The sequence below is a fragment of the Peromyscus leucopus genome, chromosome 3 (assembly GCF_004664715.2).
Source record: "Peromyscus leucopus breed LL Stock chromosome 3, UCI_PerLeu_2.1, whole genome shotgun sequence".
Classification (NCBI taxonomy): domain Eukaryota; kingdom Metazoa; phylum Chordata; class Mammalia; order Rodentia; family Cricetidae; genus Peromyscus; species Peromyscus leucopus.
Window position 1 is genome coordinate 88,525,724 of NC_051065.1, and position 26,820 is coordinate 88,552,543.

Genomic DNA, 26,820 nt, shown 5'->3' on the forward strand with positions numbered 1-26,820 from the left:
TGAGCTTGAAGCACACCTCCCTCGAGACCTCCTTGTCACCCAGCCTCTCTGGGTCTGAGGATTTTAGCATGATTATCCTTTTCTTTACAGCTAATAACCACTTATGAGTAAGTACATACTATGTTTGTCTTTCTAGGTCTGGGTTACCTCACTCAAGATGATCTTTTCTAGTTCCATCCATTTGCCTGCGAATTTCATGATGCCATTGTTTTTTTACCGTTGAGTAGTACTCCGTTATGTAAATGTACCACATTTTCTTTATCCATTCGTCGGTAGAGGGGCATCTAGGTTGTTTCCAGGTTCTGGCTATTACAAATAAAGCTGCCATGAACATAGTTGAGCAAGTGTCCTTTGGTATGATTGAGCATTCCTTGGGTATATGCTCAGGAATGGTGTAGCGGGATCTTGAGGTAGATTGATTCCCAGTTTTCTGAGAAATCGACATCTTGATCTCCAAAGTGGCTGTACAAGTTTGCACTCCCACCAGAAGTGGAGGAATGCTCCCCTTGTTCCTCTCCAGCATGAGCTATTTTTGATCTTAGTCATTCTGACAGGTGTAAGATGGAATCTCAGAGCCATTTTGATTTGCATTTCCCTGATGGCTAAGGATGTTGAACATTTCTTTAAGTGTTTCTCGGCCATTTGAGATTCCTCTGCTGAGAATTCTGTTTAGATCTGTAGCCCATTTTTTAATTGGATTATTGGTTTTTGGATGTCTAGTTCCTGGAGTTCTTTATATATTTTGGAGATCAGCCCTCCGTCAGATGTGGAGTTGGTGAAGATATTTTCCCATTCTGTGGGCTGTCGTTTTCTCCTGTTGACGCTTCCTTTGTGTTACAGAAGCTTTTCAGTTTCAGGAGGTCCCATTTATTAATTGTTGATCCTAGTGTCTGTGCTACTGATGTTCTGTTCAGGAAGTTGTCTCCTGTGCCAATGTGTTCAAGGCTATTTTCTACTTTCTCTTCTATCAGGTTCAATGTATCTGTTGTTATGTTGAGGTCTTTGATCCACTTGGACTTGGGTTTTGTGCAGATTGGTAGATATGGATCTATTTGCATTCTTTTATATGCTAACATCCAGTTAGACCAGCACCATTTGAAGCTTTCTTTTTTCCATTGTATAATTTTGGCTTCTTTGTCAAAAATCAGGTGTCCAGGCCAGGCGGTGGTGGCACACGCCTTCAATCCCAGCACTCAGAAGACAGAGCCAGGTGGATTTCTGTGAATCCGAGGCCAGACTGGTCTAGAGAGCGAGTTCCAGAACAGGCACCAAAACTAGACAGAGAAACCCTGTCTCAAAAAAAAAAAAAAAAAAAAAAATCAGGTGTCCATAGGTGTGTGGATTTACGTCTGAGTCTTCCGTTGGATTCCACTGATCCACCTGTGTGTTTTTATGCCAATGCCATGTAGTAAAGGCAGTCTCTTGTGTATCTCAGGCTAGCTTAACCTCTTAGTAGCTCTTTTAACATCTTTCTAAAAACACTTCTTTACATGTGTGTGTGTGTGGATGCATACATGACACAGCACACATGTAGAGGTCATAGGACAACACGCAGGTGTTGGCTCTTTCCATCCGCCGTGTGGGTTTCAGGGATTGAACTCAGGTTGTTGAGCATATGGAGCGCTTTTCCCTGGTCAGCCACTCATTGCTCGCACCTTTCTGGGAAAAAACAAAGACAAAAAAAACCCAGCAACATCAAAAACCAGTTTAACCCTGTCAGGTTGCCCCACTTTCCAGAAAGGTCTTGGCAAGACGTCTCCCTTCTGGTGTGTGGGGCTTATCATGGGGGGCTTGGGGCGGGGCACAGCCCGAAAAGAGATGGCAAATGGGACAACCAGGAGGGCGTCAGAGCCACGGCAGGCAGCACTGGTCTGCTGTGCGTTGTCACCACGGACTGGGATTGTGGGTGTGCACCACACCCCTGCCTTTACACGTGGGCACAGTTGAGTGATCGGGCATGTATAGTCTCAGGAGAGCGAGCCCTGTTAACTTCTTTGGTTACATCCAGCATCCGGGAACATGAATGCTGCCCCGCCCTGCCCCGCCCGGTCAGATACTGTGTTCCCCGTTGCGCTGACATTCATTTTTTGGGGGGGGGGGAGCAACTGACAAGCTGTGAAACTTGTGTTTTTGACTTCAAAGTGTCCATTAATGTGCCAGTTGTTAACAAGACCAGCAGCAGTCTCCGAAGGGATGCTTAGGCATATCAAAAGTGTGATTCATACTGAAATTGCACTTAAAAGACATTTGAGAAGAAACTGGCATGTTGTGTTAATTTAGGCTTGGTCTGAGTGAGTGGTGGAGCAATGTGAACTTGGTGCACTCTTCTTTCAGGGAGCTGAAGACCACAGATCACCCCGGGGACAGCATTCCGTGCCATATAGTTAATTGTGGCCCAAGTCTTCGGCCTTCTCAGCTCCACAGACCCCCACTTAGTGTGTCTGCCGTCAGCAGGCTCATCCTGCTGAGCTGGTCCTTAAGCTGAGGCAGAGAACCCTGCACATACCTCTGCTATCCTTGGTACCACCCCCCTTTCCACAGACCACCCCAAAATGTATCAGAGGTGAAAAAACTGAAGTCTCCACCCGGTGTCCACTGCTTTAACCAAGATGATATACTACTAGTTAGGTAGATCTGAAACTGCCCAGTCTTTCTGTCCTACCAGTCTGTGGCTATGAAAGCACACAGTAGGACTTATTCCTTTGAGCTATTCTCTGAGTGCACCATAATTCATTTTGGGGTGTTCCGTCACCCTAGTTATTTCCCTCAGAGCACTTTATAATCAGTTCTCAACTAATTCCACACACAGCCCAGGCATCCACTACCTCACTGAGGTCTCACTGTGGCAACCTAGCCCTGGCATCCACTACCTCACTGAGGTCTCACTGTGGCAACCTAGCCCTGGCATCCACTACCTCACTGAGGTTTCACTGTGGCATCCTTCCCTTGAGTGTCCTTAAATTTTGTCTGCTTTTAATCACAGTAAGGCTGTAGACAGGCAACTTGTACCTGAGAACTTTGCTCTCGATTGTACCAGGCCCTAGGCAAGATGCCCTGGTCCTCAAAGGGAGGAAGCGGCCAGTGTGCAGTTACAGATGTGGAAACAAGCATTTCTCTAGTAACCATCCCCAGATCCCAGGAGCTGTGGTGGAACTAGGCTCCCTCCCATTTTTAGTTAACCCAAAGTTCTCTGACCTAAATTCCCTCCTCTCCTGAAATTATAAAATCATTAGGTAATGAGAATGGAGCCTCATTGTGTCCTCACAAATATGCCACTTACTTGTATTTCTAAGAAACATGATCCTTAAAGAGTGGAAATGGTAGCCGGGCGGTGGGCGAGCTTTATAGCACTCGGGGAGAGAGGCGGATCTCTGTGATTCGAGCAGCTGGTACAATGAGTTCAGGAAAGGCAAATAAAAGAAACCTGTTCGAAAAAAAAAAAAAAAAAAAGTGGAAATGGCATGGCGATTTTGCTGAGGGAATTACCTTGACCTTAATTCCCTTCAGTGAACTTTGATGTGTGGTGTTCCATGGCAAATTGTCACATCGCTAGACAGCTGGCCCTTCACGATGTCTTTCTCCTTCATTGATGGTAGCTTACAGCTCCACCTGGAGACTTTGAAGAACTAAAGTCTTTATTTCCACCCCTAGATTTGACACAGTATCTTGCATCTTAGAAGAGTAACATCAGCTCTCTGCATCCCAGGGTCACCTGCCTGGTGCCACCCAGGCCAGGGGCTGGTGCCTGCCAGTCAGCCCTCCCTTGCTTGTCTGCCAGGCTCCCCACTGCTTCCTCTAACTAAGCACCTCAGTTCCTTAAAGTGAGCTCTTCCTCCTTTGAATTTTTTTTTTTTCTGAGCCGTGAACCCCGTGCGGGGAAAGAAGGGGAGACGCTGAAGTGTGATCTAGCTAGAAAATGTCACCCCACGTGACTGCAGACACCCTCAGAGCTCAGCGTGGCTTTAGACAATGGGGAACCAACGTGAGGGCGACTTGCAGGGGCTGCAGCATCTCCAGGGCCCTTTAGCCCTGCTCGCTTGCTCCCTCAGACTCGCTGCCCCAGCTGTGAAGCAGGCACAGGAAGTGTTAGCACAGAAGGTGACAGCTGGGCTCACAGTATACCAGATGAAATGTGAAACCTGAAACTGAACGCCTTGCCAGGACAGGGAATGGAGTGAAATTTCACTCCTCTCCAAAGGAAACGTCTCAAGGAGAGATTTGGCAGCATGAGAGCACCGTGCACATGCTTCCAGCTTGCTTACATCTCCTTCCTGCCGGGCAGAGAGAAGCTTCCCTGGGTCTCCTGGCACTTCGCAGATGTTCCTTTGCATTCTGGGTAATTTGTGAACACATGTGCTGGGCATGTATCCTAGGGGTGACCTGGACCTTTGGGGCTCCAAAAATGGCCGTTTATGGCCACCATACCCAGAGTCTGTGGAGGTGAATGAAGACAGTGGGGGGGGTCCTTTGCTTCCCCCAGGTTGGTTCCCTCTTCCCACGAGGGGTGGAGTGTCGCCCGCTTGCTGTTTCTGAGGACACAGGATCATGACAGGTTCCTTGCTTGGCTTTCTGGCTGGTCCCCGGGGAAGATGCCAGTCCACATGTGAGCCACTGTTCTCCGGAGTGTTATTCCTTTCCAGTGGGTGTAGAAGCTGCTGGGTCAAGCCTTGGCACATGAGCTGTCCAGATCAGTGATTCAGTCTGCTGGTTATGCTGCCTTGAAACCACAAAGGGAGCTCACTAGTGTCCTTATCTTAAGGGGCCACAGGGGCTGAGACCATCAGTCAGTTCCCCTCTTCCAAATGGAGTCAGTCCCCAGAATGCACACACTGTGCCCTTTATAGGCACTAAGTAACTTTTCAAGGCTATACTTTTAAAATTTTTTTGAATGTTTTCTACTGAAACGAGGGAAATATGTTCCCCTCAAAAATATATTTTACAAAAATTAGATAATGGCTGGTAAGGGGGTGGCTCCATGTGTCAAAAGCGTGGTTGCTGCCGGGCCTGACAACCAGGCCTTCCCTTATTCCCACGTGGAGGGAGAAGAAAACTGACTGCCATGAGTTGTCCCCAGACCCCCCCCACACACACACACACACAAGGCACATACATGTGTGCACACAGAATAAAGTGCAATAAAAAATAGAGTAGAAACAATAAGACTGAGGAAAAACAGCTGAGGTAGTGTTTGAAACTACAACAGTAAGAATCTTTAAGATACACTGACAGGTTTAAAGACAAGAGAAGTTCCTAGAAATAGGTATCCCGGGAAGTACAGGACCTCGTGCCCCACATCTGCATGCACTCTTGTGCACACAAGAGGAAGCTGCATCGGAGCAGGTGTGTGAGGCAGGCAGGGCCGCTGAACACAAAATAGAGAGCATGCAGATGCAGGGCAGCGCCTGGGGTGTTCTCTGCTGACAGCAGCCGTTAGCTCCGGGGAAATGCACATGAACCAGCAAGTCCTCTGTGTCAGGACACTCGTTCCCTGATAACACTGGAGGTCATTTGTCTTCCAGACTGCCCAAAGCCGATTAACCCCACTGATAAACAAGACTGTTTCCTACCCTGCTAGATAAAAAATATGAAGATCTTTATTATTGTTATGGTTAAAAAAAACAAAAAACAAAAAAAAAAAAACCACGTAACACCCCATCTTAACCTTTAGGGTAGAGTGTTAAGAAAGAATCCAAAGCCTTGCAACATGCCAAGTAAGCATATCACTGAGCTACATTACCAATTTCAATTCAGTATGGTGAAACAGACCTCTAGAACTTCCTCGTGCGTGCGTGCGTGCGTGCGTGCGTGCGTGCGTGCGTGCATACATACACGTACGTGTACCACAGCATAGTATGGAAGTCAGGGGACCATCTTTAGGAAACTCTCCTTCCATCATGTGGGTCCCAGAGACTGAACTTGGGCCGTCAGGTTCGGCAGCAGCCATCCTGACCTATTGAGCCGTCTTGCTGGCCCTCCAGAAGTACTTTTCAGTGTGCAGAACTGAAGCACCATGCCTGCTAGATGCACAGCCTCTCCATCTCCTCAGCCCCGGTCCCCACATCCTGCTCTGTGCTTCTGTGGATCTGACCACTTCACACACTGCTGGCAAGTGTGGTCTTCTTAGTGCTCGTCTTCATGGGACTGGTTTGTCTCACTGACATAATGAAATCAGTGCCCTTGAGAGTTTCTGTTCTTGTCATGTGATGTGGGCCCTGGTCCCTTCCTGTTCCTGAGCAGAACCTAACCCCAAAAGGCAAATGTTCTGTATTACCAGAAGGTAATCAACAAAGGCCTCCAGGCCTCACGGGCCTGAGTGTCTGCGCAGTGTTATTTCTAACGTTGGAGAGGTCTTAAAGCCCGTGTTGATCCTCCCCTTTCAGAGAGCTCAGAGATACGCTCAGCAAGTCTTACAGAATGAGTGCCGGCCCAGGTTCGCCAAGAAAGCCATGGCCCGGTTATTTGAGCACAGATACAGCGTGAACTTGGAGCCTTTTGTGCAGAAGGTGCCCGGGGCCAGTGAAGCCGAGCTCAAGTATGACCCTCCTTTTGGATTCCGCAAGTTCTCCAGTCAAGTCCAGAGCCTCTTGGATTTGCTGCCCGAGCACGACTTTCCTGAACACTTGAGAGCCAAACACTGCCAGCGCTGCGTGGTCATCGGGAACGGGGGCATCCTACACGGGCTGGAGCTGGGCCACGCCCTCAACCAGTTCGACGTGGTAATAAGGTATCCGCTCTCCAAACCAGCCTTTGTCCAGACTTTGGTCTTGCACTCTGGGCCAGTGCAGCTCTGGGGACAGAGAGGAACCCTGGAAGCTCTTGGGATCTTGAAACAAAACCACAAATGGCCAGGTGTCCCAAACTACTTATTAGTTATCCTAGATTCAGGAGTGTGCTGTGTGCTGGCGTTTCTTGCTAAGCCTTCCAGAAGAGGGAGGTTTGGAAGGATGGAGGGCTCGGTAAACAGGACTGTTAGTTAGGCAGGGACTCAGGTTGGTACAGGACGAGAGGATGATGGGGACACCTGGCTTGGGAGCAGGTCCAGGGATGGTGAGCCCTGGGAGGCAGGGCTGGCAAGGATAGACAGCCTCTAGGGTAGTTAGAACTCAACACAAGCAGTAGACGGCCATCCTAGAGTTCTCTGACATACCTAACTCTTCAAAGGGGGCTTTGTTCATTTGCTTGTTGGTTTGGAGTTTGGGTTCTGGTTTTTTTGAGACAGAGTCTCTCTAACTAGCTCTGACTGTCCAGGAACTCACTATGTAGACCAGGTTGGCCCTGAACTCCCAAGTGCTGGGAATAAAGGTTTGCTCTACCACTGTGCTTAGAAGTTCTTTTCCTAGGTTAGGGTGTCACTGAATGGTTGACCGCTTGCTTACAATACACAAGGCCCTGGAGTCAGTGATAGCGCAGGAAGGAAACACGGTTTCCGATGATAAATGTAAAGTGTACCCGTTATTAGGAAGAAAATAACAGCCCCCCGTGGCATGAGTAAGCAGCCACTGCTGATTTCCTATGCTGACTCTCACTGTTGCTCTGGACATGTGCTTGCATCTGTGTCTCTCTCTAAAGACTGATTTTGGTTTTATTTGTGTGTGTGTGTGTGTGTGTGTGTGTGTGTGTGTGTGTGTGTGTGTGCACATACATGCAAGTACCCATGGAGGCCTGAAGAGGACAGCAGAAGTTCTAGGCTCTTGTAAGCCACCTGATATGGGTTCTGGGAACTAAATCGTGGTTCTCTGGAGAGCAGCAAGCGCTCTGAACCACTAGGCCATCTCCCTCGCCCTGCTTTACAGAGGATTTTGAACTTACATTTATGATTAGTTTCTGAAGTCATATCTTAGAACTCCTTTAGAAGAAGATAAATTGTTTGGTGACCCTCTTGCCAGACATTAGAATGTTTCCAGTTTTTCACTTTTTATTATGAAACTGCTTTGCATATTTTTATCCACATGTCTTTTTGTCCAGCTCTGATTAGTTCTTTAGACAAGTTGTTTAGAGTAGAATCGATGTCTTCCAGGCCCAGGTCTGTTTTTCCGGCCCTTGGTACACCGTGGTAAATTAATCACAAGAGAATGGGACAGAGCCTAGGGATGAAGGTGTGACATGCATGGTTGGGGGTCACACACAGAAAGTAGAAACAGTCACAGAGGCCTGGATCTGAGCGACATACTGAAAACTAATGTCAAGTGATACCAAGATTTCTACTTCAGGAGCTTTCAAGGGCAGGGAAGCATCTGTGTACCAGGAATAGTGAAGGGTCCTTGGAGCCTGATTAGAAAGATTGGTTAAGAAGCAATTTTATTTTCATAATTTTGTGGGAATAGGACAAATAATTCCCATTTACCTTCTCCCAGATTCCCTGGTTGACCACACTTCATCCATTTGCTATTTTCCCTGTATCTATACAGATGTTCCTTAGCTTTTGCGGAGGCTTCCATCTGCACACCCAGCATACATTTCCATCAGGAATGCATTAAGCTGACAAGAGAGGTAGCTCCGTGCATAAGGCTCTTGCTGCGGGACTGGAGTTCAGGTCTCCAGTGCCTGAGTAAATGCCACGCGGGGGGACGGCCCACCTCTAAATTCCGTGCTCGTGAATTCCAGACTCAGAAGGCAGAGGCAGGGGATCCCGTGGGCAGCCTGGTTAACTAGATTAGCCATACTGGTCAGTATGACTTCAGTAGAGAGAGCTTGTTTCAAGTTGGAGAGCACTTGAGGAAGACTCCCCATGTCAGCCCATTCATGCATATAAGGGGACGGGAGGAGTGGGGTGCGCTGACTCCCCCTGACTTACCAGACAGCTTAGTGTAGAATGCCAGTCACTCCCCTCATTGTCCACATGGCTATCACTCTGTGGAATCCTAAAAAGTTTGACAGCACAAATGTTACCAGCCCAGGAAAAGAACAAAATCCCAAGTTCGGAATTAGGTTTCTGTCAAATGCACATTGCTTTGAACCATCACAAAATTGAAAGATTTTAAGTCGAGCTGTTGAAAGTCAGATACCATCTGTACTGTTACTCTCTGACGACTCCTTTTTGAAAGTTGCAAATAGCAGACCCTGAGAACTTGAGTATGCTTCTCTTGAGAACAGGGAAACGATACTCAGGATCAGAAGTTAACATAATAAATTAGTAAGTTGTATCTAATCTACAACTTCATCTATTTATAGCATTAATGCCCTTCCTTTTCAAAGCAGAAGAAAGAAAACATCTGGCCAGTGGCTTTGGCATTTAATTGTCTGTTGAGTAGCCTGTTTTAATAACCAGGGGACTAGGTGTTTAAGGTCTGGAAGAGGAAGTAGCATGAGATAGAAAGGCTAGACACAGCTGTGTCTGATGTGTTTATGAGATTTCAGAAGATATTAAGTAGCCAGGCACAGTGGCATAGCTCTGTAACCCCAAGTACTCAGGAGACTTTGGAGTTCTGGCAAGAACTCTTAATTATCTGAGCAAACAGGAGATTTTTGAAGGAAGTAATTTCCAGGAAAGCCCCAAATGTTAGGTTTGACTAAGCTTGAAATACTAGGGCATGACAGAACTGCTTAAGTTGACAATCTAGGGTTTCATCCTGGTGTTCCATCATGGGCTTCCAGCTGCATTCAGCCAGTGCCCTGAAGGACAGCGCTGTGTAGAGCACCAAGGCCCTGGGAGGGACGCCGACTCCAACAGTGTCCCGATTCATGGAGGACATGGCATAGGGTATTGGGATGTCATATGATGTGACAAGATGGATAATGACTTACTTTGTCAATTGTTCTTTTTTTTTTTTGACTAGGTTAAACAGTGCGCCAGTTGAAGGTTATTCTGAACATGTTGGAAATAAAACTACCATAAGGATGACTTACCCAGAGGGTGCGCCACTGTCGGATGTGGAATACTACGCCAATGACTTGTTTGTTACCGTGTTATTTAAGAGTGTTGATTTTAAGTGGCTTCAAGCAATGGTAAAAAATGAAACCCTGGTAAGCACTCAGAATTCTTCTGGAAATCCAGCCTTGGTAAAAAGTGAGAGCATCTTGAATTGCAACTATGGGCTTTTATTTTTAAATAGACACAGTAGAATACACACTTTGTGTTGTCTTTGAAATGATATTCTCCCTCTCTGTGGAAACCCCTCAGAACTCTTCCGCACATTTGTTTTCAGAACCTGATTAAGAACAGGCACACGGAACTGAAAATATAGCTCAGTCTGTAGAATGCTTGCCTAGCATGCATGAGGTCTGGGTTCAGTTCCCAGCACCACACAAAACTGGCTAACAGGGTACACACCTACAGTCTCAGCACGTGGGAGGTGGAGCAGGAGGGTAAACTCTAGGACATCCTCATCTATATAGAGTTTGAGGCCAGCCTGGGCTACACGAGACCTTGTCTTAGAAACAAACAAATAAATAGACCAAAACTAGAAGAAGAATTTTATGTGAAAATGGTGGTCATTACTAAGAGGGAGTATCAACTACGCTCTCTATTCTGAAGTTGATTACCTTGTTCTCCAGACATAGACTTGAATGACTTTTAGTTAGTTCAAGAAGTGAGATTTGCCTGGATGAATGTAAACTGTGCTGAAGATTATACATATAATCATCCCAAAGGTGTTCTCCAAAATGCTGTAGGCAGGGTCCTCTCATTGGAGTAAATAAGTCCAAAGCATTCTGGAAGGGCAGAGGCTTCCACTTGGTCAAGTTCCTCTTGTCGGTGTTTCCAGTAATCAGCTAATGCTACTTTGTAGTTCTGTCCATGAAAGTGAAGTAATTTTCAGAGCTCAGTTACCAAGCTGATCACAAGTAGTTCTCTCCAAAACTAACAAGAGAGGGTCCACGGAGATGACTCAGAGGGTAAAGGTGCCTGCCAGCATGCCTGACAACCAGCTTCAATCCCTAGGAGCTCTGCGGTAGAAAGGGAGAAACGATTCCCAGAGATCATCCTCCACACACATGCAAGACATGGTTAAAACTCCACATTTTTTTAAACTATTAGGCCATTCTACGTGATGGAGCAGTTTATATGTCCAGAACCTGATTCTCTGTGGATTATTGTAACCCTCTGGATTTTCTGTTGGGAAAATGAGGTGACCTATAGTCATTTGCTAAGTAACTTCATGAGACTAGGAAATAAAGTCAGTGGGAAGTGGGTATGAGGTGAGAACCCATCCAGCAAGGCACTCACAGCACTTACCACCCTTAAATCGAGCCTGTTAACTGGCCTTCCCTGGGAACATGGTGGCTGTAGACTGTAAAAGAGACGCCCTGGCCCAGATCATCCTTGGGGAACTTCTTCCTCAAGCAAACAAGCTGGTCCTGTGGTTTCTGTTCAGGTCTACACCACCTTTGTAAATTGCAAGTTTCAGGGTTACATTATTGGGTAGAAGTACCGGATTTCCATGCATTTAGATGACTGCACTCTAGGGTGCAGGGTCCAAGGCCAGTTGGAGTTGTGCCCATGACCTTAGCATGATTAGCAGTGAATGCCTTCTCACCCTCCAGTGACAGGATAACGTCATTAATCATCCCTAATGACTGCTTGCATTCTTTCCTCAGCCATTTTGGGTTCGGTTCTTCTTCTGGAAGCAGGTGGCAGAAAAAGTCCCACTCCAGGCAAAACACTTCCGGATTTTGAACCCACTTATCATCAAAGAAACTGCCTTTGACATCCTTCAGTACTCAGAGCCTCAGTTGAGATTCTGGGGCCAAGATAAGGTATTTTTGTTACTACTCAATTAACTGTTCTCTGTGTACAAGAAGAATGTTTAAGTTTTGTGTGGGCTCATCATTTACCCCGAGAAACATCTCTAGTAGGGAAACCTACTTATTGACTAGACAAGTCCATTATCATTACACCCCTTGGTGCCAGGGCTCCTTGTGGTTTAATTAGCCTTCTTCCTAGGTGTACTCTTTAGTATAGTGACACTTATGGTACCAAGATGTTAATTAAGGTATCTTTGCCCCAGGCTACATTCAACTGCCAGACACTAAGAGGCACTTGTTAATCTAAAAAGGTTCTGTATATTTTATCTCTACAAGATACTAAGAATTGGTATTTACCAACACTTTACAAATGATGGTAAATGAAGTCAGACCTCTAAGACAGTGCTTTTCGGTTTGGCCCCACCCCAGACATTCAGACTTCGATTGATCAGTGTTGCGTCTGTACATGGAGATTTTCAAAATTACCCAGATGATTTACTTTTCAGCCTAACTTGAGAACCTTTGTGTTCTAGGTTTCCATTGAGTGGGTTGTTAACCTGCAATTAGCATGTGCTGCCAGAAGGGGGTGGTGTGGAGAATGCTTTTATTGTAGCTTGACCCGTGTCTTTAAAACTTTTAAAACCTGTATGGAAATCCTTCTTAAACAAGATTTAGCATGTGCATGACGAAGTAAACATGTTCAAAATACAAACAATCCTTTCTTGAGCTAAAACAAAAAAAAAAAATGAGCCTAAATAAATAAAAAGGATGGAGCTAGAGACATGGCTAAGCACTTACAGCTAAAAGCACTGGTAGCTTAAGAGCACTGACTGCTCTTCCAGAGGACCTGAGTTCTGTTCCCAGCACTTACATCAGGTGGCTCCCACTATCTGTAACTCCAGTTCCAGGGCACCTGATACCCTCCTCTGGCCTCTTTAGGTACACGTACACACACACACACACACACACACACACACACACACACACACACCTTAAAAATATAAAAAGACAAGTTAATTAATTAAAATTTAAAAATCAAAGAAGAACAAATGTCCTTAATTCAGGTCTGGCTTAGCTGCTGTGTATATAAAAATGGTCTAGGAACAGCAAATGGTTAACATTAAGTAGGGATGTGGGGAAAAGAGAATTTAATAAGGAAAGAGTGTGTCCCACGGGAGGGTTGGACTCTAGAAACCATGCCCTGGGAAGGACCATGGAGGGTCCTCTCTGAAGCAGACCTGATAGATCCTTACAACATACATACAAGTAACACACGGACCCAGCAGGGTATATTTAGGAATATATATGTGTATACGTATACATATATGCATGCATGAAAATAAAGAGGCTGTGAATTGGCAGGAGAGCAGGGAAGGGTGTGTGAGAGGATTTGTTGTAATTGTTATAATTTCAAAAATTAAAATAGCTGAGTGTAGTGGTGCACACCTTTAATCCCAGCACTTGGTAGGCTGAGGCAGGTGGATCTCTGTGAGTTCCGGGACATCCAGGGCTACGTAGTGAAATTCTGTCTAGAAAAAAAAAAAAATTAAAAAAGAATTAAAGTGTTATTTTTTAAAATGAATAAATGAAATAACCAGTCTGTGTTCTTTTCAGAACATTCCCACGATGGGCGCCATTGCTATCGTCTTAGCCACACATCTGTGTGATGAAGTCAGCTTGGCAGGCTTTGGATATGACCTCAGTCGGCCCAGGACGCCTCTGCATTACTTCAACAGTCAGTGCATGGGCGCCATGTACTCGCAAGCCATGCACAATGTGGCCACGGAGACCGAGTTCCTCCTGAAGTTGATCAAGGAGGGGGTGGTGAAGGACCTCAGTGGAGGCATCCACTGTGAATTTTGAGCACAACAAACCTCAGAAATGCAGAGGACTGTGGTGAACAACCCCCACTTGCATTTCAGCCTGCAACTGCTTTGATGTGCAGCTGCTGTTTTTAAACTTTTAGTTAAAAAAGAAAAACAAAACAAAACAAAAAAAAAAGAAACAACAAAAAAGTTTAGCTCCCCCACTCCTTCGCCCTATTTATTTGAAGCCTGTGTTGGGTTTTGCACATTTTTATAAGTTAATTTTAAGAATGGGATTGGAAAGACTTTTCAAAGAGAATCATATGGAATGATACTTTATTGTATTTTAAGGAAATAATTTAATTTGCAGAAACTACGCATGTCATCTGCACAGTGAGTAGCAGGTGATGGGGTGGGAGGAGAGGGCCTCTGTCCCTTGGATGATGGCCCTGGTGCCCGATTCTGGATTCTGCTGCTCTGTTTGGTAGAACTGACGGCAGAGAGACTTCCTGCTTCCTGGACGAAGGGCTTACTCATCACCACTGGCAGGGGCAGGAGGTTGGGGGCCGCTGGACAAGTTCATGACCCCTGTCTGCGGTCCATCTTCTGCCAGAACCATCACAGCAGCCCACAGGAGCGAGCAGCGGCCTGGAGGTTGCCGGTCGTCGGTGAACCACTGTTTGCTGCATACTGTGATGTCGCCTCAGGCTGCCGAAGCCATGTCTGCCCACACTGTCAGGACACTTTTCAACTCGAGAGAATTTTTTTTTCTGCCCTTCCAAAGCACTTACGTGTTACTTAAGACACTGTTTGTCTGAGGCGGCACATCGGAACTGTGACACAAAGCCTCAGTTATCCAGAGCCATGGGGAACGAGTCCTTTCCATGGATGATCACATTTCTGAAGCACTGGAGTGAAATCCTCCCATTGTTAGAACTTGCTCATTAAAAAAAAAAAAAAAAAAAAAAAAAAGATTTTTCAAATGCTTGACAGTGTATACCAAGCAATGTCAAAAAAAAAAAAAAAAAGGAAAGAATAAAAGCTTTTGAGGAACCTCTGTGATCTAGTTACTTTGAGTGTTAGTTCCATCATTCATTCATTTTTAGAGAAATCTCTTGACTAAGTGGCAACCTCGTCCTGGATGCCGCATCATGAGGGAAGAGTTAGGGCGCCTCACTCTCCCAGCTGTTTGTCCAAGTCAAGGGGCCCCTCTGGAGAGGTGATGGGTGTCTTAGTTACTTTTCAACACTGTGACAAAATTCCATGACCAAGGCAACTTATTCAAAGAAAGCATTTCATTTGGGGCTCGGGGTTCCAGAGGGTGAGTCCATGACCATCATGATGAAGAACATGGGAGCAGGCAGGCAAGCATGGCCCTGGAGCAGCAGCAGAGAGCTCATACCTTGATCCACAGACATGAGGCAGAGAGAGCTAACTGGGAAAGGGCGCTTTTGGAACCTCAAAGCCCACTCCAAGTGACACACCTCCAACAAGGCCACAGCCCCTAATCCTTCCCAAACAGTTCCACCAATGGCGGACCAAGCATTCAAATAATGAGCCTATGGGGACCATCCCCATGCAGACCCCACTGCAGTTAGCTGCCTCGCCCCCAAGCTCTAGCTTGTCTTTAGTGGCCTGGCGTCAGAAGCTGTGTCCATCTGCCATGCCTTTGTTCCTCGCCCATGCTGTCTGGTGCCTCCCTCAGTTCACTCCCCTGCCCTGCAGCCCCTGGGGAAACTTGTCCCCAGGGCAGGAATGGAGAAAGGGAACAAGTCATGGCTGTCCACACAAAATCCCATCTCCGGGACTGTGGGCTGAAGCCCAAGAGAACTGCAGAGCAAACTACTGTTTCTCTCTCCCTTGGTCTCCTGGCTTCTACTTTGGAAGATACTGTTTGCATCTCTGACTGTTTCTCAACGCACAGTTCTCTGGACTTACTTGAAAACACTCTAGCTCAGATACCACACAGCCCCGTCCCTACACTCGGCAAAGAAGCCAGAGGTGTATGGGTCGGTGAGATGGCCCAGCAGGTTAAAGGTGTGTGCTGCCAAGCCTGGACCTGAGTGCAAGCCCTTTTCCTATCTCCAGAGAACACTTGAGACCAGCATTGTAGAAAAAGTAAGGAATGTGACTTGAACTCTCCCTTGCAGAGTCACATCATCCAAATTGGGGGGGGGGTGTGCACATCGGTACATTCAGAGGGTGTGAACATACACAAGCACCCCTTCCTCTGGAGGGTGAGACATCATTGTCCAACCTTCTGTTTATTAACTCCTGTTCCGCCATCCAAGGTCATTTTACAGACCATGAATTTGTGTTCATGAACAAAGGACTTACGTGGCTGGAGATGACCCTGACCTGCAACTAACACTCAGTGGAAGACCAAGCAAAATCAGGACGGAGGCCATTCATTAAACATGCATGCACAGATGTTTTTGACCCTGTTCTCCACAGGGAAAGTGCAGGCTTAACAGTTTAACTTGCATTGTCTGAATAAGATTTTTACTAATTCCCAGTATTAAAAAACTACAGTCTCAGTTGTGGTGGTGCACACCTTTAATCCCAGCACTCAGGAGACAGAGGCAGGCGGATCTCTGAGAGCGGTCTACAACGTGAGTTCAAGGACAGCCAGGGCTACACAGAGGAACTTTGTCTTGGAAAACTGTCAGGCCTGCCAACAGTCAGCTTGGTAGCTGGGTAGAGGCATGCAGATTGAAGAGACAATGAAGAAGACAGAAAAGAGTTGAGAGGTCTGCCGGTCAATGCCGGACAGCCCCGAGTTTATTTCACAGCCAGCTTATGTACAGTTCTTGAAGGACAGAGGTAGAACCATGCACAGCACAGGCATTCAGCCACTATCTATCCCGTCCTTGAGTCAAGGAGCAGGGAGTTTCATTTTCTATCTTAATGTACCTGTGGCTGGCATCAGCAGCCTACGTCTAGTTAGATAGTGTGTTCCTTCCTGTGGGCTAATCAGGACTTTCTCACAGCCCTTCAAGGAGGCTCTGTGGGCTAATCAGAACTTTCTCACAGCCTTGGAGCAAACAAGCTTGAACTCTATTGACTCAGAATAGACTTCAGATTCAAACTGGGAAACCGAGTCAGTTGCGGGCTGCCACAGAAAACAGAGAGAGAGAGAGAGAGAGAGAGAGAGAGAGAGAGAGAGAGAGAGAGAGAGAGAAGAGAGAGAGAGAGAGAGAGAGAGAGAGAGAAACAATTTAGTATAATGATATGATACAAGGACTAAACAATGGGCTTTTAGTTTTCTAAAAAGCAGATCGGGCCTAGCAATGTCACTCAGTTGAGAGTACTTGCTTAGCACGCACAGAGCCCTGGGTTCAACCCTTAACATAAACTGGGCATAGTGGCCTCCAATCCCACTCTTGAGGTAGCGGCTACAGCAGTGGTTTTCAACCTTCTTAACGCTGCAACCCTTTAATACAGTTCCTCATGGTGTGGTGACCCCCAGCTACATTTTTGTTGCTACGTCATAACTTTAATTTTGCTACTGTTATGAATCATAATGTAAATATCTGACATTCAGAATTTCTGATAGGAGACCCCTGTGAAAAGGGCCCAAAGGGGTTGTGGCCCACAGGTTGAGAACCACTGGGCTAGAGACTCAGGAATTTAAGATCATCTTTAACTACACAGTGAGTTAAAACCAGTCCAGGATATATGAAACCCTGTCAATGAATAAATAAATTAGTTAATTAAGTGGATTCTGTTCAGTATTACATGAAGGAAGACAAGTTTATAGATTTTTCTTCTGCCTAGAAGTGAGACGTCAAGTGTGCTGGATTAAATGGGGAATGTCTCCCATAGGTTCATGTGTTTGAGCTCTCGGTCCCCAGCTGGGATTGCTGTGTGTGGGGGGGGGTGACGGAACCTTACGGAAGTGCAGCCTTGCTGGGTGAAGTACATCCTGGAGTGGGCCTTGTCCCCGCACCATGTGTTGATGGAAATGTGACCAGGCAGTTCACCAGTTCACGGCTCCTGCCAGCCTGCCGCGCCTCTCACCACCACAGACTCCAGCCCTCTGGAACCATGAGCCAAAGTGAACTCTCTTCCTTAAGATGCTTTTGGTCATTCTCTTATTCACTGGTCTATTGCTGTGAAGAGAGACCATGACAACTCATATATATATATATATGACTTTTTAAAATTACTCTCTGTGTTTTTCATATCATGTATCTTGGTCCCATTCATTCCTGATCCCCTCGCATCTGCCCTCTACCCCTACTCTGCCCCCCACCCCCATCCCTGAATAAAAATTCAAGAGAAAAAAAGGAAGAAGATAAAAATGATAAAAAAAAAAATTTTTAAGGGAAGGAATTAAAAACCTCATCATGGAAGCTGCAGTACGATCCAACAAGTCACACCGTCTATTCACTCCTTGGTCTGTTTGCCAGTGTTCATTGCAGAGTCATTTGTCTGGTTCCAGGACCCTGGTCTCCACGACGCCTTTGATGCTGGGCCCCCACTGGAACTCCCCCTGGACATCCTACTGCCGCCCTGTGTGGTGGAGACCCTGCAGCTTGGGGTCTGTGGGTCAGGTCCTTTCATGTGGATGTTGGGGCAGGCCAAGTCATAACCCTGGGTCTGAACCTGGGCAGCTGTAGGGTTGATCCACCAGATGGGGAATGGGGACAGCTCTCCCATAGTCACAATTTCAGGTGGCTCACCCCCACCTGCACTAACAGGGTTGGCTCTATTGTGCTGCCCTGGCGAGGTGCGGGGCCTGCTCTCCCGAGTGTTAGCAGCTGGTGGGGGTCAGGGATGGCTCTCCACTCTTATGACCCCAGGGCCAGCTCTCCCACTGCCTCTGGCTTTGATGGGCACTGGGGGGGGGCACTTCTCCCCTGCCCATGTCACACAGCAACTCTTACAAAAGAAAGCATTTAACTGGAACCTTGGTTACAGTTTCAGAGGCTTAGTTGTTTATTATGGTGTCAGGCAAGGTGCTGGAGAAGTAGTTGAGAGCTACATCCTTATCCACAGGCAGAGAGAGAGAGAGAGAGAGAGAGAGAGAGAGAGAGAGAGAGAGAGAGAGAGAGAGAGAACTGGGCCTGGCATGGAGTTTTGAAATCTCAAATCCCACCCCTCAATGACATACTTCCAACAAGGCCACACCTTCTAATCCATCCAAATATATAAACCGATGGGGCAATTCTTAGTCAAACCACCACAGTCGTGGTACTTTATCAAAGCAGCAGCAAAGTAACTAATACCAAGTCATTCTCCGGTGCTGAGCTGCCATCCAAACCTCGGCAGGTTGCAGCAGCTCTTATCTCTCTCTTTCATCTCTTATCTCTGTGTAGTTACAAATGCAGAAAGTAATTTTGTATTATACTACCATAATTGTTCTATCTTTTTATTAGTCATTGCTAATCTTTTTTAAAGAACAACAACAGTTATTTGTTGCTGTGGGATGGTGTGTATGTCAAATTGCTCTGATTGGTCAATAAATAAAACACTGATTGGCCAGTGGCCAGGCAGGAAGTAGGTGGAACAAGGAGAGAGGAGAGTTCTGGGAAGCAGAAGGCTGAGGCAGAGAAAAACTGCCAGCCGCCACCATGACAAGCCGTATGTGAAGACACCAGTAAGCCACAAGCCACGTGGCAAGGTATAGATTTATGGAAATGGATTAATTTAAGCTATAAGAACAGTTAGCAAGAAGCCTGCCACGGCCATACAGTTTGTAAGCAATATAAGTCTCTGTGTTTACTTGGTTGGGTCTGAGCGGCTGTGGGACTGGTAGGTGACAAAGATTTGTCCTGACTATGGGCAAAGCAGGAAAACTCTAGCTACAATTTATATTTTACGTTTATGGATGTTTTATCTGCAGTTTGTTAAGTGCGTCTGAAACTGATATTACCAGTGGTCGTGAGCCACCATCTGGATACTGGGAAAGGAACTCAGGTCCTCTGCAAGAGCAATGCGCGCTTTTAACTGCTGAGCCACCTCTCCAACATCATTTAATTCTTCTATTGTGACTGATTTTACAAGTCAGCTTTGTCATGGGTATTGAGTCCAGGAGCAAAGTTATGGCTAAGGTCTAGCACCATCCAAGGAGCCTCAGAATGAATCCCTGAAGATGGATGGGGGCCGTGGTGCAGCTGCAGGAAGATGGGCGGGGGCCATGGTGCAGCTGCAGGAAGATGGGCGGGGCCGTGGTGCAGCTGTAAGAAGATGGGCGGGGCCGTGGTGCAGCTGTAAGAAGATGGGCGGGGGCTCTGGTGCAGCTGCAGGAAGATGGGCGGGGGCTGTGGTGCAGCTGCAGGAAGATGGGTGGGGGCTATGGTGCAGCTGCAGGAAGATGGGCGGGGGCTGTGGCGCAGCTGCAGGAAGATGGGGTGATGCACTTAACAAATTTGCAGGCAAAACACCCATTAATATAAAATACAAATAACTGTGTTATTTTAAAAAAGATTAGCAATGATTAATAATAAAATAGAGCAATTATGGTAATGTAATACAAAATTACTTAAAATGTATGAATTATTTATTTTCTGGAATTTTCTAGTTAATACTTTCTTACTATAGCCATCCACAGGGCGCTGAAATCATAGAAAGTAGAATTCTGTATGGAGAGACCAAATGTGCACTAAAAATTGAGATGTTCTAAACAAGCAATATATTGCTACTTGGTCTTGTTATCTGGGTTATGTTGGGTTTATTGAAGAAATTAAATTCTTATAAAAGTTGGCATTAATGACAAGTCCATTTAAAACATTAACTTCCTGAGTGGGAAGGTCACATCCTAAATGAACGAACAGTAATACGACCAGAATGATGGCTGAAATAGCTGTGTACCGGCAGGGACGGTTAAGGCTGAGTAGGAACAGTGGGCCAATGAAAGAGCAACTTCATACTGTCCGTTACTCCGCTCGGAAGATCCTATCAGGGCCAGCAGGATGGCTCAGTGAGGCAAGGAGCTTGCCACCAAACCTGAGGACCTGAGTTTGATTCTCAGGTCTCATCTGGCAAAAAGGCAGCACTGACTCCTTCAAGTGGTCCTCTGACTTCCACGTGTGCTGTGGTGTGCTTCTGCACGCAAACAAGAGCCAAAAAGATGTTTTATCAGGCTGAGCATTCGGAGTGGGAAGAAACTGAGCCCTACGCTCTTTGCTGACTCTTTATCCCCTCTAAGGCATCCCTAATAAGGCCTTGCTTATCTTCAGCATTCAGGACATGGTCTCAGGTAGCCCAGGCTGGCTTCAGACTTTCTATGTAGCCAAGGAAGATCTTGAACTTCTGAGCCTACAACATCCAGCTCCCAAATGCTAGGATTACAGGTGGGCACCACCCCTGGTTTATGAGGAGCTGGGGACCAAGGCCAGGTCTTCCCGAGTGTTAGGCAAGCACACTACCATCTGAGCTATGCCCCAGCCCCAGTACATGACTTCCCATCTCTGATGGAATTTAAAGATGGACATAGTGTCAAGCAACTGGCTCAGACGATACAGTCTCACGGACTACTCCATGAACCTAAAATTTTCTTTGTATCCTCATAAGATACTGCGCCCCCCTCCAGCAGGAAGTAGTAAGAGAAGCTACGCCAATTCCCAATATACCAAGCTGGCTTTAAAGATGTGTAAAAGTTAAAACCTTCCTTTTTAAAAAAAAGAAAAGGGGAAGTGCTGTGGGATGTTCTGTATGTCCTGTGGGAGCCCCTCTTGGGTTCTTTGTGGCGTTATCCAGCAGGTCCGCATAGAGGATGATTAGGACCATGGGCCTGAGTGCAGGTGTCTGAGATGGTCTGCACTTGGCTGTGCTGGGGGATGGTCTGTATGTCAAGTTGTTCTGATTGATCAATAAATAAAACCTGATCGGCTGTGGCTAGGCAGGAAGGATAGGCGGACTAACAGAGAGGAGAAATAAAAGGACAGGAAGGCAGAAGGACTGACTGCCAGATGCCGCCAGCACAAGAAGCATGTGAAGATGCTGGTAGACAGTAAATGAGTCTAAGATATAACGTGATGAAGAGCTCAAGCTTAGATTCCAGCTCAAGGGTTTTTTTTTTGTTTTGCTGTTTTTTTGTTTTTGTTTTGTTGCTATACAAGCAATATACACACATTTTTCATTTATAATTGTCCTGGCAATGTAAGTAATGTCTTAGAGGAAGACATCCAAACCTGAATAGACTTGTTTCATAGCTGGACACATAGCCATACATTTTGAGAAACATGTTATTGCTAGTGTTTGCAAAACAGGTCGTGTGCTTGGCTTTTCAGAGCCTACCAGTTCTTGTACAGTTCTTGTAGGCATTAACTTCCTTGAGATGGACTGTGTGGCCTGGGTATTTTATCACAGCTGCAGAAATGAAGCCAAGACAGCTTCCTGGGCTGGGAGCTGTGTCCTGTTCCAGTTGTAATGAGCGACCTTCCTTTTTTTGAAACAGAGTTTCTCTGTGTAGACCTGGCTGTCCTGGAACTCGCTCTGTAGATCACATTGGCCTGGAACTCACAGAGATCCACCTGCCTCTGTCTCCCCTGCCCAGCTGGCTACCTCCACTGCCCGGCTGTCATGAGCTTCTTAAAGCAGATTTAGAAACCAAGATTTACGGCTCACACACATCTGTATCACACATCTATCTACTTTTATGGGGACATTCCTTGATTTCTCAATAAAGCTTGGTAGTGTTTAGGGCAGATTTGGTCATTTTAAGTTAGGCAGTTGTTTCTTTAAAGTAATGGAGACCGGATCTTTCCTGCTCCTCCAGTGTGCTGCTCAATTAAAGGAGCAAGTGAGGTTAAAATTTGCATCCACACACTCTCCGGTGTTTGTGCTACTGTAACAAAGTAGACTAGGAAACTTACAAACAAAAGGCGTCCATTTTGCTCAGGTCTGAAGGCAAGATGATAGCAGACTTCCTGGTTCTTAGATGGTGTGATGATCAGGTCTAATTGTCAATTTGTCACAACTTAGAATCACCTGGAAGAGAGTCTCAGGAGGGACTGTCTGCCTGGGGGTGGCCTGGGGGTGTATTTGTGTGTGTGGAGGGGTGTCTTTTTATTTACATGTATGTATGTCTGTGTGTGGGAAGGGTAAGTGAACATGAATGGAGGTGCCCACAGAGACCGGAGTTATATATGGTTGTTGTGGGAATTCACTCCGCCAATGACCTTGGGGTATCCAACCCGATAAAGGCGTGGTTTTTCTGGGTACATGACTACTTAAAATTGAGGAGGGGGGTGCACATTCTCTTGGTCTTGACTCAGGAATCTCTGTTTTGACTCAGGAATCTTTTTTGGAAAAGAAAAAAAGGGGAATAGATAGGCTAGGATAATAAGGTAGACTATTGTATCTACTTGTAAACTTATTTAGCAGCTATCAGCTTTAGACAGTTTGCATTGGTATAGATTCTTGTATATTGATACAAATGTAAAATTATTTTTCTATTCCTATTTATGATAATTTGTATATTGATACAAATATAAAACTATATTTATCATATTGTAATATGTTTCTACTCCTGTTTAAAATATTTTTGTATATTGATACAAATGTAAAATTATATTTGCCATAATATATGTATGTTCTACTTCTGTTTAGGATATTTTGTATATTGATACAAATTAAGGATATTGTTATCATATTTCACTATTCATTTCTACCTCTGATTAAGATATTTTTGTATATTGTCATAACTTCAAGGTCATTGTCCCTATGCTGTACATCTGTTTACAGATTGTTTAATTTTATAATGTGAAGTCTTAGTCTTTAAGTTATATAGGTTGATAAGAGTTATAGGTTAATAATCACCCATGCTTGTCATACATATAGTTATGTTAGTTAGGGTTTCTAGCTATGTAGAGATATATGTCAGATGGATAGGTAATCTTCAAACACTTCATAGACCTAGAGAATATGGCATTTGAATGTTTTAATAACTGAATTCTGTTGATGGGAGACATGATTGCTCCTGGCAGCACCGATCTATTCCCAAGAGGATATTGGGCTTCAAAGACACTCCATATTGAGTTTGTCTTCTTCTTGGCATAAGAGGCTTGTTGGGCAAAGAACTGCCCTTTCCTCAACTGCTGACAGTAAGCATGCTGTCCGATCTGGATGAGCAGGACACAAGGAAAAGTGACTGCTGAACCTTGCCAAGACAGGGTAGGACAGTCTTTCAAATTTTCCTGCTTCTGAAAAAGATCTGTCAGATATTCTAGGCCTGTGGCCAAACGTGGATGCCCAACATTGCAGAGAAACCTTGGGTGACTGTCCAGACAGCCAGCTGTCTCTGTCATTTCTTGTGTATATTCAGAAGCTGCCTGCTTGCACTTCCTGCTTACTCAGGTAATATTATTTTCCTTCTCAGGTCTTTGATGGGGTTGAAGATTAGATAGTTACAGATATAGTTCTCTCGTATTTTAGGTAAGAGCATATCAGTTACAAAATTCAGATTCTTCAGAATAGGACAGCTATTGGAGTAATCTCTATAACTTGCCAATTACCTTTGGCCTGGACATACACTAGTGTATGTCTCTTGCTTGATGTTCTTGTTGGTTGTAGTTCCATTTTTGTTTGTGTTATTACCTTTTCTTTTTTTCTAGACAATACTTGATAATTGTTCTTATTGTATAACTTTGTATTAGGTTTAGAACCTTGGGGTTGGGGATTTAGCTCAGTGGTAGAGCGTTTGCCTAGCAAGCACAAGACCCTTGGTTCGGTCCTCAGCTCTGGAAAAAAAAAAAGGTTTAGAACCTTCTTATTTAGACAAAAAAGGGGAAGTGTTGTGGGAATTTGCTCTGCCGATGACCTTGGGGTATCTGGCCCAATAGAGGTGTGGTTTTTCTGGGTACATGACTTCTTAAAACTGAGGAGGGGACCTTTTCTCTCTCTCTCTCTCTCTCTCTCTCTCTCTCTCTCTCTCTCTCTCTCTCTCTCTCGGTGTTTGGAGACCTGATGGCTGGTTCCATTCATCCCCGGGCAGAACGGAGGACAATGATGGCTGTTTACTTTGTTCTGTATCCGTGAGTGTATTTCTCCCCATTTTATATCTTAATAAATCCTTGACACCCTTTGGCAGGCTCTCGCGGACTCTCTTAGCAGGTTGTGAATGGTCCAGCGTTGGTGCTGGGAACTGAACGCCACCTTCCCTGATAAGTTACTTTGGGTCAGGATATTTTATCACAGCATCAGAAATGAAGCAGGACAATATTGCTTCAAATATCCAAATACCGCTTCCCCTAACATCTTCTGATGCTATCCCAACATCATTACCATCCTATGGGAGATCACGTGCATGTGCACACACACACACACACACACACACACACACACACACACACACACATGAGCCAATAAGCAAAATTAAAGATTGAAACATACACCAAGGGTTTGGACTCACACAAAAGATTTTTTGTTAGATAGAGAACCCTACCAATGACTTTTCCTTCCCCACTTCGGCCTGTGATCAATGTGTATCACTTCTCCTCCAACGGAGAACACTGGGTACTCTGTGACTTCAAAAGGTCAGCTAGAGGGAGGTCAGGAGGGTCAGGACCCCGGCCTTCCTGCTGAACTCTCTACTCTGCTGACATGGTGCTGTTCATCACAGGGAGCCTGACAGGGATGGAGAAAGCATCTGGCTGACTTCCGGCTTCATAGACCGGCATTTCCTTCTGGGTCTGTGCACAGGAGCCTGGCGGGGCTTGTCTGGCAAGTGCAGGCAGTCTGTCCATTCATGAGTGATCGGCTGTTCCTCTGTTGTCTTTGGACAACATGACCCCACACTCATTAGTGTATCTACTTTGTTGTTTTTAGATTTATCACAGAGTCACTTTCGGTGGTCCCCTGACCTTGTCCAACTTCAAACCGTCTGCAGGACTTTCCCCAGCTTCAGATCCTCCCCGCTCCTGTGCTCTGGCTCAGCTCCCTACAACCAGGAAGGGTCCCTCCTCTTCAGGAAGGGACATGGCTTGAGTAATGGTTCTGAGGCAGCTGAAAGACCACAGCCTTGTTCCTGTTTGTCAGGGTCCCAGCTTCCTGTAGAGACAGAGGGCTGTCTTTTTGTTGTTGTTGTTGTCCAGTACTGATGACAAATTTTAAGTATCCTTTACTTCAGTGTGAGTTAGAAAAAAGAAACACTTATTTGGATTTATTTATTTATTTTTGGTGTCTCTGTGTGAATAAGGAAATAATAGGTAACTTCCTTAGTGGAACAAGCCTACTTCTCAGTAGCCCAAAAGCCGTACCACCATGCCCTGGAAAGTCAGAAACCTCCATCAACACACGTAGATGGAACTGATTGTGAGCGAAGAGAAAAAGGAATTTTTGAAATGTTAGTCCTAGAAGCCACAATGCAAAGTCAGTGTATCCAAGAAATTGCTATTCCAGCAGCTTGCAGAGCCTTCCATATTACATCATCTCACCCAGGGGTCCCCCCCACCCCCGGCATTGCTCTGACAGAGACAGAATAAAAGCCCTATGTGCTCTGTCCATGGAAAATGCACCCCCGTGTTTTCCAAAACTTGGAACCGAAATTGAACTGATGGTGGCCTGATTTTCACACACACTAACTATATACCAGGTCCTGGACTGTGGACATAACACTGAGTGGAGGCCCCGCTGCAGGATACTCTCCTGTGGCTCTGGCAGACTCTCCTGACCCGCCATTCCATTGGTAATGCTGTTTGTGCAAACAAAACACCCAGGGCCTACCCACAGTTCCAGACAGACACCCCTGGCTGCATCTTAGTTCCCAGTGGGGCGCTCTCAAAGATACTGCCCTGGGCTTCTGCCTGCTCGGTCAGAATGACGGCCGTCAGTCTCTCCCACCCTCTGACAGCCAAACCCCTATGATAGGCTGCAAAACCACAGACTCAGACCCACTGGACTAGAGTTTCCATCTGGGAGGGGGTGTGATTAAGTAAGATGATGTAATGAGGGCATTGGCATCAGGGTTCCTCTAGGAAAATTCCATGCTGGAGGTAAAGATGGGCCACCCACAGGAACTCTGACTTTGGAAGAAAAATGGCCTGCCTATGCATTGCATAGTTCCTGCCTTGTTTCTTAACTGTCTTTCTGTCTCTGTCTCTGTCTCTGTCTCTCTCTCTCTCTCACACATGTTGTAAAGTTGCAGTAAGCAACATTCAGGCAGATTGCTGTGTGTGTGTTCACATGTGTATGAGTACACATGTGTGTGCTGGTACACGTGTGTGTGTGTGTGTGTGTGTGTGTGTGTGTGTGCGTGCGCGTGCGTGCGTGCATGCGTGCGCGCATGGCCATGTACACCCAAGACTGATATCAAGAGTCTCCCTTGGCCATAGCCACTGTTGTTCCTGGACTTTCTGGCCAGAGGTGGGAACAGGCTCAACTGCTT

General features: G+C 45.8%; 1 protein-coding gene across 4 annotated transcripts in view; it reads left to right on the forward strand.

Moving 5' to 3' along the window:
• Positions 1–14,466, forward strand: part of St3gal5 (ST3 beta-galactoside alpha-2,3-sialyltransferase 5) — a 56,235-nt gene extending 41,769 nt beyond the window's left edge. For all 4 annotated transcript variants that reach the window (XM_028860520.2, XM_028860519.2, XM_028860521.2 and 1 more), the window contains exons 4-7: positions 6,381–6,724; positions 9,777–9,963; positions 11,536–11,694; positions 13,297–14,466. In XM_028860520.2, coding sequence (XP_028716353.1) covers positions 6,381–6,724; positions 9,777–9,963; positions 11,536–11,694; positions 13,297–13,545 — 939 coding nt within the window. In that variant the 3' untranslated portion in view covers positions 13,546–14,466. The remainder of the gene's footprint in view (positions 1–6,380; positions 6,725–9,776; positions 9,964–11,535; positions 11,695–13,296) is intronic.
• Positions 14,467–26,820: the final 12,354 nt, after the last annotated feature.